Source organism: Eptesicus fuscus, chromosome 4, assembly GCF_027574615.1.
Source record: "Eptesicus fuscus isolate TK198812 chromosome 4, DD_ASM_mEF_20220401, whole genome shotgun sequence".
NCBI classification, from domain to species: domain Eukaryota; kingdom Metazoa; phylum Chordata; class Mammalia; order Chiroptera; family Vespertilionidae; genus Eptesicus; species Eptesicus fuscus.
The window spans coordinates 35128720-35141337 of NC_072476.1; the positions used below are offsets into that span (position 1 = coordinate 35128720).

Sequence of the window (12618 nt, forward strand, 5' to 3'; positions counted from 1 at the left end):
AAATCTGTGCTATATTTACAAAATCTGCTCTTGTATTTTTCTTTTAAGAGGTATTCTTGCTACAGACAACCTGAAAGAAAGATGTATTTATATTTCCTCAAACAATTTTTACTTCAAAAATTAAATGACTACCTGGATACTTCTTTAGTAGTTTTGAAGTAGCAAAGAAGGAACACACCTGTTTTCCACATTGATTTTTAAATTTGCATTTTAAGTTCATTGACTTGAAAATCAACAGTGAGCCCTGCCTTTTCACGACCAGTTTAGTTTATATTTGACTTGAGATGGTCAAGAGTAAGCATTACAGTGTTATAGTTATTTATCTGGATGTTTTCCTCAATATAGTATTTTATATTTAATTCAAAGAGGTGTTTAGAAAAATACTAAGTGTTCTGGTGAACTCAGAAACCCTAGTTAGTTTTCAATTAAAAAAAAATGTCTTAAGGTATGTTGATCTGTTTCAGATAATTAACCAAATACAAAAAGAAATCTATGTATTTCTTCTTTAAATTGAGTGGTTGAATTTATACTGAAAGTCAGTCTTTGATATTGTTGCTAGTACTTTAGCTGAAACTGGTATATATTTTTAATTAACTCATGTTAAAATATTTAACTTTATTGGTTTGACATTTTCATTATTCACCACCTGAGAACATTGGCATACTCTAATTGTGTTTACTTCTGACTGTCAGTACGAATTGTTTAGATTATGGTATATAATTTGACTTAGGACTCAAATGAAATTGATGATAGTAAGGTCTATATGAAGCAATTAAAAGTTTATTCTCTTTTTTTTATTTTACCAAACTTATATGTGCTTTAAAAAACTCTCCATACAAAACATGTATAAATGTAAACAGGCTATAGAGAGAGGAAGGTGGGCAAGGACTGGAGGAGAAAGCTACACCTGGCATTGAAGTTTTATTCCTTATTTTCTTATCCCTTATTTTCAGGAGTTTGGAATTAAAGCCAGCATGGTGATGTTTTATCTCTAATATAGGCTTTTTACATTCTTCCAAAAGCTCATGGAGCCATAAATGACAGTCAGCCTTTGATTGTACACAGCGCATGCCACCTAACTATGTGTTGCTTTCCATGGAACCAAATTTCAAATTTCCCACAAGACAGTTACATCTTATTATGGAGGAAAATTGATCCAGTTTATGTAAAGTTGTAGTAAAGTAGTGAAGATCACATACTAAACCCTTTTAAAATAGGCTGCTTTCTGCAGTCCTACTGGGTCCCCAGGCCTGTATGTGTGTATCCACGCTGTAAAATGCATGTCTTCGTCCCCCATTCACTTTATGCCTCATAGATCCATATTAAAATTACAAGAGCCAAGTTTACCAGACATTCTGGCATAGCATGGCTTGTTGGAATAATATTTTCCAGAAACACATGGCAGTTCTAACAGAATCTTTTCCTTCTGGATTGTAGATATAAATGAATGTGAAAGCAACCCATGTGTCAATGGGGCCTGCAGGAACAACCTTGGATCTTTCAATTGTGAATGTTCTCCTGGCAGCAAACTCAGCTCAACAGGATTGATCTGTATTGGTAAGATGCATGCATGGTGCTGATGTTTCAGTTTCTCTACAGAGATAAGCAGAGACCTCGGGCCTTACTTCGGATAAAACAGAACATGATTACAGGAAGCTAAGAATTAGGAGTTACTCTAGTTGTTTTCTCTTGTTATCAACAGGAGTAAAACGGGATAACATAAACTGGACAGACTCGTAAATTTTATTAGATTATAGGAAGTGTTCCTTTCATATAAATATTATATTATTCTGTAAGTTATAAGCGTTTCCATACCACACACATAATTATATTCGTTACTCTAAGAATGCCTTAGGCATCAATACAATCAAATTCCTGCTGCATACTTTTTATAAACAACTTTCTATGGTAAACAAAATATGATAGCATTTGGACTCAGTTAACAGGACAAGAATTTGAAGATTTTTTAGCTTCAAACAAATAGAAAGAATTTATTGCTTTCTCATTTCTCCCATCAAACATAAATTTATGGGCTTCAAGGAAGAGAAGATAACCATTTTTCTGTTTTGGGAAGTCTCTAAGGGAGAAAGATTCCAAAACTTCCAAACTATCATCTTTTAATATATCTCAAAACATTTAAGGTCAGTTCTTGATAATGATAGTAGCACAAATATACACTGAGTGGCCAGATTATTATGATCTCTGAATGCATAATAATCTGGCCACTCAGTGTATATCCTATACAATAAAAGGCTAATATGCAAATTGTCCCCGCAACCAGGAGTTCGACCAGCAGGCAGTCCAGCCAACCGGCCATGTCCCCTCCCCTTGCCAGCCTGGCCAGATCCCACACATGCACGAATTCATACACAGGGACTCACACATATATATATACTGAGTGGCCAGATTATTATGCGTTCAGAGATCATAATAATCTGGCCACTCTGTATAAAAGGGATCATCTGATCCAGTGGTCGGCAAACTCCTTAGTCAACAGAGCCAAATATCAACAGTACGATTGAAATTTCTTTTGAGAGCCAAATTTTTTAAACTTAAACTTCTTCTAATGCCACTTCTTCAAAATAGACTCGCCCAGGCCGTGGTATTTTGTGGAAGAGCCACACTCAAGGGGCCAAAGAGCCGCATGTGGCTCACAAGCTGCAGTTTGCCTACCATGGATCTTATTAATTACCATAAGGAGCAATTCAGCACATGAAAGGGTAAAATAAAACTATCCCTGTGATTTTTTCCCCTGCTTCTAGTGTCTGTGGCTTCAATGGCTAGGCATATCATAGTTTATATATCACTAGAGGCCCAGTGCACGGTGGGGTCCCTTGACCTGGCCTGCAGGGATTGGGCTGAAACTGGCAGTCCAAAATCCCCTGAGGGGATTGTGAGAGGGTGCAGGCATATAAGATCTTTGGTTAATCTCTTCCTGCCCTCCCCCCTCCCCCCTTCCATTTGAGATTCATCAGTCTGTTTCATGTTTTCATGTCTGTGCCTTGAGCATCTGTCCCCTGGTGGTCAGTGCGCATCATAGCTACTGGTCGAACGGTCGCTTAGGCTTTTATATTTATACTAGTGGCCCAGTGCACGAAATTCATGCATGGAGGGGGCAGTTCCCTCAGCCCAGCTGCATCCTCTCCAATCTGGGACCCCTTGGGGGATGTCTGATCAGGATCTGGCCTAAACCAGCAGTCAGACATCCCTCTCACAATCTGGGACCGCTGGCTCCTAACCGCTCATCTGCCTGCCTGCCCGATCGCCCCTAACTGCCTCTGCCTGCCTGATCACCCCTAACTGCCCTCCCTTGCCAGCCTGATCACCCCCAACTGCCCTCCCCTGCCAGCCTGGTTGCCCCCAACTGCTCTCCCCTGCCAGCCTGATCTCGCCCCCAACTGCCCTCCTCTGCTGGCCAATTTGGTTCTAATTGGTCATTTTGTATGCCAGTCAGTGTCAAAAGCTCCACCTCCTAGGCAGCTATTGGCTCCTCACAGTTGACCCAGATTTGGTTCTGATTGGCCAGTTTCTATGCCAGTCAGTGTCTCTGGGCCTATCAACAGGGCCTGATCAGAAAGGCAGGGCTGATCAGCAGCCCTAGTGGAGGCTGGAAGAAAAATGGAGGCAGGGCTGCTGGCCAGGCTTGGAAGGAAAGAGAGAGGCAAGTGCTGGTCAAAAGCTGCCACAGACGCTACAGATCAGCCCCTGCTTCTCTCTTCAGGTCACTTTCTGGGCCTGATTCAAAGCCCTCTCAGCAGTCACTGCTGGGTCACTGGGCCTACAGCCTCAGCAGTCAGCACTGGGTCCCCATGGCAACCCAGCGCTGACTGCAAGACTGACTTCCGAATTGGTGTTCTGATTGGCTGGTTTCTATGCCATTCAGCGTCTCTGGGCCTATCAACAGGGCCTGATCAGAAAGGTGGGGCTGATCAGCAGCCCCTGTGGAGGCCTGGAGAGTAATGGCCACAGGGCTGCTGACTAGGCTCAGAGGGAGAGAGAGAGAGGCAAGTGCTGGTGAAAAGCTGCCTCAGATGCTACAGATCAGCCCCTGCTTCTCTCTTCAGGTCTCTTTCTAGGCCTGATTCAAAGCCCCTTCAGCAGTCACTGCTGGGTAGTATTAGTCAGCTCTGGGTCACCATGGCAACCCAGCGCTGACTTCTGGATGGTCAGCCTTTGGTGGTGATCATTCGTTACACCCTGACTCTTTATTATAGAGATATTAGCTAGTATCCACCTTAAAAGTGAACTAAATGTATTCTTGCAAATGGGAAGATATTTCAGTTTTACATAGTGCCAAATACAATGGAAGTTTTGGTGATCTAGCCAGTGCAAATTTTCAATTTAATATTTGCCAAAGACAATAGTATTTTCAGTATTCTATCTGATGTTAACAATATTTAGCTGATAATATGATAATGCTAGAGTACCTGTTTGTAACATGAAGAGAAATGACCAAGTCCAAGGTTACCAATGAAAACCTTCCCTTTGGAAATGCCAGCTCAGCTGGTGGAATGTGAGGCTTGCTCAGTTCTCCATATTAGGAAATAGACTGCCTGGGGCATTTCTTTTCTTCTTATAGAATTCCAGATTGGGAGTGGGGGAAGGAGGCATGTGGGTTGGATCTGGTAAGGCAGAAGTATTTTTGCTAAGCCACAATTTCCAACTGAGATAGAGTTATTTTATTATGCAAAGGAAATGAACTCAGCATTAGTTAATTAATGTCTCTGAATACTAAATCTGTGTGCCACTTGGACAATTAAAGATATCTTAGCTTTGCTTCACCATAAACACTTCTATTATTTTGGCCTTTACCCTGATATTATTGATGAAAAATAGAACAAAGGCTTTTTATTCCCAAGTCATTATATTGGGCAACTACATACCACCATATTTTTCTCAGCCAATGTGTTATGTATTTTTTATTCATTATGATCAAATTTTAATATTCTAGCCTAACGCTGCTCAGAAAGATAGTTACTTAATATTTTTAAAATTTAGACATCATTTTATCTGCTTTTTTTAATTTAAAACAATTCTATTTTTAAAATGAAATAAATAATAAAATATATTTTTAGAAAAATTATGGATTTCTAACATTATATTTTTATTGATTTAAGAGAGGAAGGGAGAAGAAGAGAATGTTAGAAACATCAAAGATGAGAGAGAATCATTGATTGGCTGCTTCTTATACAACCCCCATTAGGGATTGAGCCTGCAACCTGGGCATGAGCCCTGACCAGGAATCAAACAGTGACCTCCTGGTTCATAGGTCGACACTAAACCACTGAGCCAAACCAGCTAGGGCTGGGTTTTTTTAATAGGACTGTCAAGTGACCCTAATCTGTGTTTAGCCTGCAAACAAACCGCTCTTTCAAAGGGTCTCTAAATTTAGAATAGAATGAAAATTCCCCTATGTGGTTACACATGTAAAATTAATCTAGAACACATTAATTAGTTAAATACTTAGAATAATTAGGAATTAAGAATCTATTCTGCAAACTTCCTAAATATAATCTTAAACTATTTTATAAACTGCCTGAAAAAATTATTGTTTTCTGGTGGAAAGTTATATTACCTACTAGAGGCCTGGTACATGAAATTTATGCACTCGATGGGGGGACCCTCGGCTCTCGTGGTGAGGCAGGGCTGGCGCGACGGAGGCGGGCCCCGCGCTCGTGCAGGGTGGGTCTGGGGTCCTGCCAGTGCGGCAGATCTGGGTCTCACGCGATTTCACACGCTGGGCCTCTAGTAGATAATAGAACAGTAAATTTGATTAATGCATTATATTGCTCATATCTGATGGCTCTACACAATCATTGCCTTCATCTTTGGTTTGGGTCTGCATCCTGTCCTCAAATTGCGTGGTTGTGACAAGGGCAGTGAGCCCTCTGTTGTCAAACCCTGTGGTCTATTCTTATTCCTCATTTTGGCCTATATTAGCAATGTTTGGCACAGTTCATCATTCACCCCTTCCCAAGAAGTTTTTCATTTTTGATCTCTTTTTCTTTCTCTTTTCTGGCCTGGTTTCTCAGTTTCCTTTGTTGTCTTTCATATTTTTCTACTTTCTAACTTGAAGTGTACCACAGGTCAATCTTTGAACCTCTTAGCTTCTCCAGTGTCTACACTCATGCTTAGATGGCCTCTACATAGATTCTCAAATTAATCTCTCCACTAATTTCAGACTTGTATTTTCATCTGTCTGCATAGTTGTCTCCATTTGGAGACATTGCTAATGGACATTTCAAATTTAACATATCTTTCAGCATGAACCTGTATCTCCTAGAATCATTTCTGTCTCAAGAAAATGATAACTCCATTATTTTAGTTGCTAGCCCCCAAAACTTTTCAGTCATCTGTAATAACTTTCAAACTCCACATTGAATTCATCAGCAAATCCTGTTGATTGTACTTGAAGTGTATCCATATTTCAACTGCTCACCACCACCACCTCAATCTCAGCCATCATTATTTCTCTTCTTGACTATTACTGTAGCCTCCAATCTCCTTACCCTGCTTTATTTTTTCAGAGATTTAAAAAATGTATTAAATTTATTGGGGTGGCATTGGTTAATAAAGTTATATAGGTTTCAAGTGTACAATTTTATAATACATCACCTATATATTGCATTGTGTATTCACCACCCAAAGTCAGGTCTCCTTTAAATACCACATATTTGACCCCCTTTACCCCTTTCTACCTCCCCTCACCGCCCTTCCCTCTGGTAACCATCAGACTGTTGTCTGTATCTATGAGCTTTTGTTTGTTTGTTTGTCCTGTTTGTTCCCTTGTTTTCTGTCCCACATATGAGTGGAAGCATCTGGTTCTTGACTTTTTCCGTCTGACTTTTTCACTTTGTATGATACTCTCAAGATCCATTCATGTTGTCAAATGGCAGTATTTTATCTTCTCTAGCTCCTGACTGTATAACTACATGTATATCCTTTGTGTGTAAATATACACACAAATAAGACAGACAGAGAGAGAGAGAGCATGCATGATGTTACAGAATGAGGGCTCTGAAATCAGACTATGCAGGTTTGACTTGATGCTGACACTAACTGGGTGACCTTGGGTAAATTAGTTGACCTCAGTTTGCCTCGGTTTTCTCATCTGCAAATTGTGCCTAACATATAGGGTTGTTTAAGTAAATAAGCTTATACATGGAAAGCCTTTAATACTGCTTGTTGCTACCTCAATAAATATTAGCAAGTGCTATTACAGTATATTTTACTTAAAATGACTACAACCAAGGTGATAATTAGTAATTAGTCCTGGTCCTTAAAATACACAGTAGTAGTATGGCCTATTTAAATACACAGTAGCCTTACAGGAGCTTGTTTCCTCTATGGAATTTACAGGTTTAAGCCTATAAAAAGCCTGTAATTTGAGGCCTGATACAAATGCCGATGAGCAAGTCTTTTTCATTTGTATACAGTTTTTACTCAAACTGAATCACAAAACAGTAAAATGCAGGGTGGCTGTCCATCTCTTCTCCACATCCTTGCCCCGTAACTCTCCGTATCCAGTCAAGGACAGAGTTGTTTGTTTTGTTTTAACCTCTGTCCCAGAGGACTTGGGTTTCAGGTAGCTTCCTCTTACCCACTGCTGTATTCCATATGGAATCAGAAATTACCAGTTATCCCTTCATGGACCTGCCAGTTTCATCGTAGTTCCTTTGCTGTGTTTCTGGTTATGTTTTGTTTTTATTATTGAATTTTAGCAATAAAACTTTATTAATTGAGTTTTAAAATAATTGAGTTTTAAATAAATGGTGGCATATGCTTTTTCTTTATTGTTTTCCAAATCTGTGTGTCACAGTATGCTGTTACGATTCTGTTAAATTGTGTTTTACACATCACCTGCATTGGAACCACCTGAGGAGCGTGTCACATTAGATTCCGGGGCCACAAACCCGGACACTTATGAATCTGCATGTTATCAAGAGCTTTGGTAACTGTTGTGCCCAATTCTACAAGGAAAACTTTATCAATGACATATTTTACGCACTTACTATTTGCCATGTCAATATACTGGATTCCTTGTCGCTGCTTCAAAATGAGTTATCTAACAGTCATTTAAGGAGGAACTTCAATTCAATGTGAAGAAATGGTCTAAAAATATCAGTAGTAGTTATCGCTAGATGGTTGGATTGCAGATGAGTTTTGTATTTTTGTTTCATTGGGGTTTTTTTGCTGCCTGGTTTCTTCAAATACTTTATTATAAATATGTGTTGCTTTTTGAACTGGAAATAAAACTATACAGAGGTATGCATAGGTAAATGCCTGCAGGAAAATACATAAAATATTAGCCCTGGTATGTCTAATTGGTGGTTTTATAGGAGATGTTTATTTTCTTCTTTACCATTTTTATTTCTTTTGTGTTTTCAAATTATTCATCAAATAAGTGTCTTCAGCTGGAGAAATACTGGTGTATTGGGTGGAAATTAGGAGAGATTATTTGAGGAATTTTATTATTTGATAAAATCTTAAATATCAAAGCAGTTATCATAAAGGACAAATCTTAAGAGTATTTTTTACAAAAGTAGTGGTCTTTTTATGGTAATGCCTTGTGTTTGCAAGTACAAGCATAAAATCTTGGGCAATAGTGGCCACTCCTAGAATACCAGCAGGTATAATTGTATTAATTACCATATTGTGTGAGATACATATTGTACAGTATTTGATTTACATGTATGTAATATACTATATTTAAGTGCATATTCATGGAAATGTGTTCAAAGGATATGCTATTAATATTTATTAAAAATAATCCTTTTGTGTGTTTTTAATACCATAAAAGTGTTTCTGGTGTATACAAGAGATGAAAGCTCCCCATCCTTTCCTGTTCATTTTTAGACAGCCTGAAAGGGACGTGTTGGCTCAACATCCAGGACAATCGCTGTGAGGTGAACATTAATGGAGCCACTCTGAAATCTGAATGCTGTGCCACCCTTGGAGCCGCCTGGGGGAGCCCCTGTGAGCGCTGTGAGCTAGGTAGGAACCTGACCAAGGGGCTCTTGGCTTCTCAATGGAAAGCTCCTCCCTCAACTGGGCACCTTTTCCACTATGTATTTCCATAGTGAGGAAGGCTAGAACATCATTACCCTCCCTAAAATGTTGTCTTTTATGGTGGAATTTATTCATTTCTTAAAATATGTATTTGGTTTATCCTTTTATGTAATCAAACCTTCTGAATATATTTTCTTTTTATCCTCACCTGGAGATACGTTTATAGATTTTTAGAGCGAGGAAGGGAGAGAGACAGAGACAGTGAGAAAGAGAGAGAGGCATTGATATGAGAAACATTGATCAGTTGCCTCTCATACACACTCCGACTGGGGATCAAACCCTCAATCTAGGCATGTGCTCTAACCGGGAATCAAACCCGCAGCCTTTTGGTGTATAGGACGATGCTCCAACCAACTGAGCCACCCGGCCAGGCCCTTCTGAATATTTAAGACAAGGAAGGGAGTCAGCTGGAATTTAGCTGCTGGATGACTATCAATATTCTCCAGTGTCCTTGTTGGCATGTGTCCTTCCTTGTAGAACACGATGTTTCCTTAAATCTTTTGTTTATTTATAATTCAGTTGGCAATGGGAAAGCAAAAAGGGATTTCCATAGGAGAAATTATGGGACTACAATACGGGTCAGCACTTATGGAGTTACCAGAGCGTGTTTCATGCCACACTGAATTCCGCAGAGGGCAGCTGGCATCCTTGTCCTCTGCGCCCCAGCTCGTGGTTTTTACTAGTTCCATTTAGATTCCATTATACTGTTTCTTGAGCTTCAGACATTTTGTATTTTCTTTTACAATGAAGTAAAAGATGTCCTGTTGTTCTCACAGATACGGCTTGCCAAAGAGGTTTTGCCAGAATTAAAGGTGTTACCTGTGAAGGTGAGTGTATTCCCAGATGATATTGAATGTTTCTAGAGCAGTATGTAAAATTGTCATTGACTCTCACACTTTGGAAATATTTATCATTTTCAAAAACCTTGAAGTTTCAATAAGAATACTCAATGTAATCAATAAATGTTTTAGAATACTACTCTTAGGAAACAGCTTAGAGTCCCATTCTTCCTCTTTATACCATTGCGTAAATTTTCATGAGGCCACCAATAGCCTTTGAGGCACAGAGCAGCTGGCAGAGGAACACGTCTGGGCTGTGTTCTAGGGACAGGCAAGGCTGTGGTCATTTTCACAGCTGGTGTCTAGGAAAACCAGTGGCTGTATTGTGGAATGTTTCTACTTAGCTCAAGTAATAATTCACATTATATTGCAAGTTGAATATACTATATGGGAAGTAAGACTACACCTGCTTTTTCTATTTGTAACATCTTTATCCCTGCACTTGCTTCATTTCCCTGCAGATGTTAACGAGTGTGAGGTGTTTCCTGGTGTTTGTCCAAATGGACGCTGTATCAATAGCAAAGGATCTTTTCATTGTGAGTGCCCTGAAGGCCTTACATTGGATGGAACTGGCCGTGTGTGTTTGGGTAGGTTCATGCCCTTGTGTATTTTATGCATGAAACCAGTCATGAATTTTTCTTATTCTTTGGGCAGTGACCAATCCAAAACCGTTAGGTTGTAGCTGGAAACACTTTAAATGAGATATTTTGAGGGAAAATCACTAATGGATATTTTTTAAATAAACGTTTGTCAATGAAATGATTTCTGTAGAATACAGAAAGTTGATACTGCTCAAAATTTTACCCCCAAAATTAAATTTCTTTAATCAGATATTTTGGGCAAGTTCAATCTTTCACACTGAGTCAATCGAGTAAGAGAACTATGTGTATTTTGAACATGGAAGAAAAATTGGAGACGAGTGTTTGAAGTTAACATTGACCAGCCCACTGCAGCTGTGCTCTTAAACAACAGTGGGGGAAGTCATGATCAAAGTTATGTTGTTTCTCTTTGAAAACATTGACCGATCCCTTTTCTTCCTTAACTTCCTTTAGAGTTTAAATTTTGTAAATGCTTTATTTTCTAAAGATCAAAAATGAAGAAGCTTTTTCTTTCAACATTGTATTATAGAAATGCCTTGTTGACCTTATTCTTTATCAATGTCATGCTTGACTGAACTTGAGTTTCATGATTGAAAAGAAACTTGTATTAATTCTGTAGCTAAACAATCTTTTATTTACTTAACGGATTTTTCCAATATGCAATGGAAAAGTAAGTTTTAAAAATAACCTTATATGGGTTTGTATTTTAATTGTAAGTTTATAGAAAAAGCCTGAGCAATGGTAATGTTACACTCAAAGATCCTTAAGGCATTTATGTATACATCAGTGATTTTTACAATTAGTGGTAAGAAAAAAAATGTTTTCAATATTATACAGTTTAGTTATTATAATTAACACAGATTTTAAGTTAGTTTTTTATGACATTTAAATTTGAATATAAATTATGACTGTAAAATCATATGGAAATGTTTAGAAATTATAATATTCAAAGTCTGAATAAAGAAAAATTCTTTTCAGATTTTTATGTTTAAATTATTTACAAAGTTTAAAATAAAGTTAAGTATCTCTTGAAGATGACAGAGTGCCAGTATGCTAAGTGACTAATGAAATCAAGTTGCCTACAGTAACCAAAGGATACTGTTTATGAAGATATATCATTGATTGTGAATCATCACTAAGCAGAATTAATTCCCAATAACATCCCTCAAAATTAAAACTTCTGTGATATTCTAAAAGGATATGTTGAGTTTTTCATCTCTGTACTTTGGTTAAATGTTTTTGTCACTACTTGAATTATGCTACATTAATTGCTTATAGCTGGAGATGTGAGAAAGTTTCAAAAAGAGATTCACATATAAAAATGTAAAATTTTCTGAGAATAAAATTAGAGGTAAACTGCTTTGATAGAATTTATCTAAATCGGGAGTCCCAAACCACAACACTTTCAGGGGACAGGCAGGTAATATAAATGAGTGAGGTGGTAATAAGGAGTGGTGGGGGTCACAGCAAACTGTAGAGTACATAAACCATCCAGAGGCTTCCAAATTTATATTTTAGTTTCTGTGCAAGCCAATCAAAACATTCACAGGCCATATGTGGCCAGTGTGCTGACAGTGTTTTGATTCCTGATGTAAATACTGATATGAATCTGCATAGTAAAGACACCAGATTACTCTGCCAGGCTATCATAACTTTTTACATCCTTAGTTCAAATGCTTTGTTAAAAAAAGAAAAAGAGAGAGATTAATCCCAGAATAGCTTCTTGAGCAAATTACCTCAATTACTTCAGAAACAATTTGACTTAAGCCAGAGTTCTCAGGCTACCTGTACTTAAATAAAACTGTCACATCTTGTTAAGATCCTTACTACCCTAGTGACAGCATAGGGTAAAGTGAGATCAGCCCCTGAGTGTCTTGTGGTAACGAGACTCATTGGATTACTGTTACATCTCACACTGGCAGGGAATGTAGCTTTTGGTTGGTGTTAATGCAGCTATCTAGAGCAAAATCATCTACTGTGAATATTTATGTTCAGTCTACCAAATCAAAATCAAAATTTACCACTGTTATTTTTTCTTTAAAAATTGGACTTCTTAATTATAATACTTGGAAATGTCTGTAATGCTAGGCTAAAGGAAGTAGCTAGAGTTG

At 38.1% G+C, this 12618-nt stretch overlaps 1 protein-coding gene across 1 annotated transcript in view; it reads left to right on the forward strand.

Moving 5' to 3' along the window:
* Positions 1-12618, forward strand: part of FBN2 (fibrillin 2) — a 265672-nt gene that overhangs the window by 177750 nt on the left and 75304 nt on the right. The window contains exons 20-23 of the mRNA XM_008141368.3: positions 1438-1557; positions 8857-8994; positions 9846-9896; positions 10370-10495. Of these exons, the coding sequence (XP_008139590.1) occupies positions 1438-1557; positions 8857-8994; positions 9846-9896; positions 10370-10495 (435 nt within the window). The remainder of the gene's footprint in view (positions 1-1437; positions 1558-8856; positions 8995-9845; positions 9897-10369; positions 10496-12618) is intronic.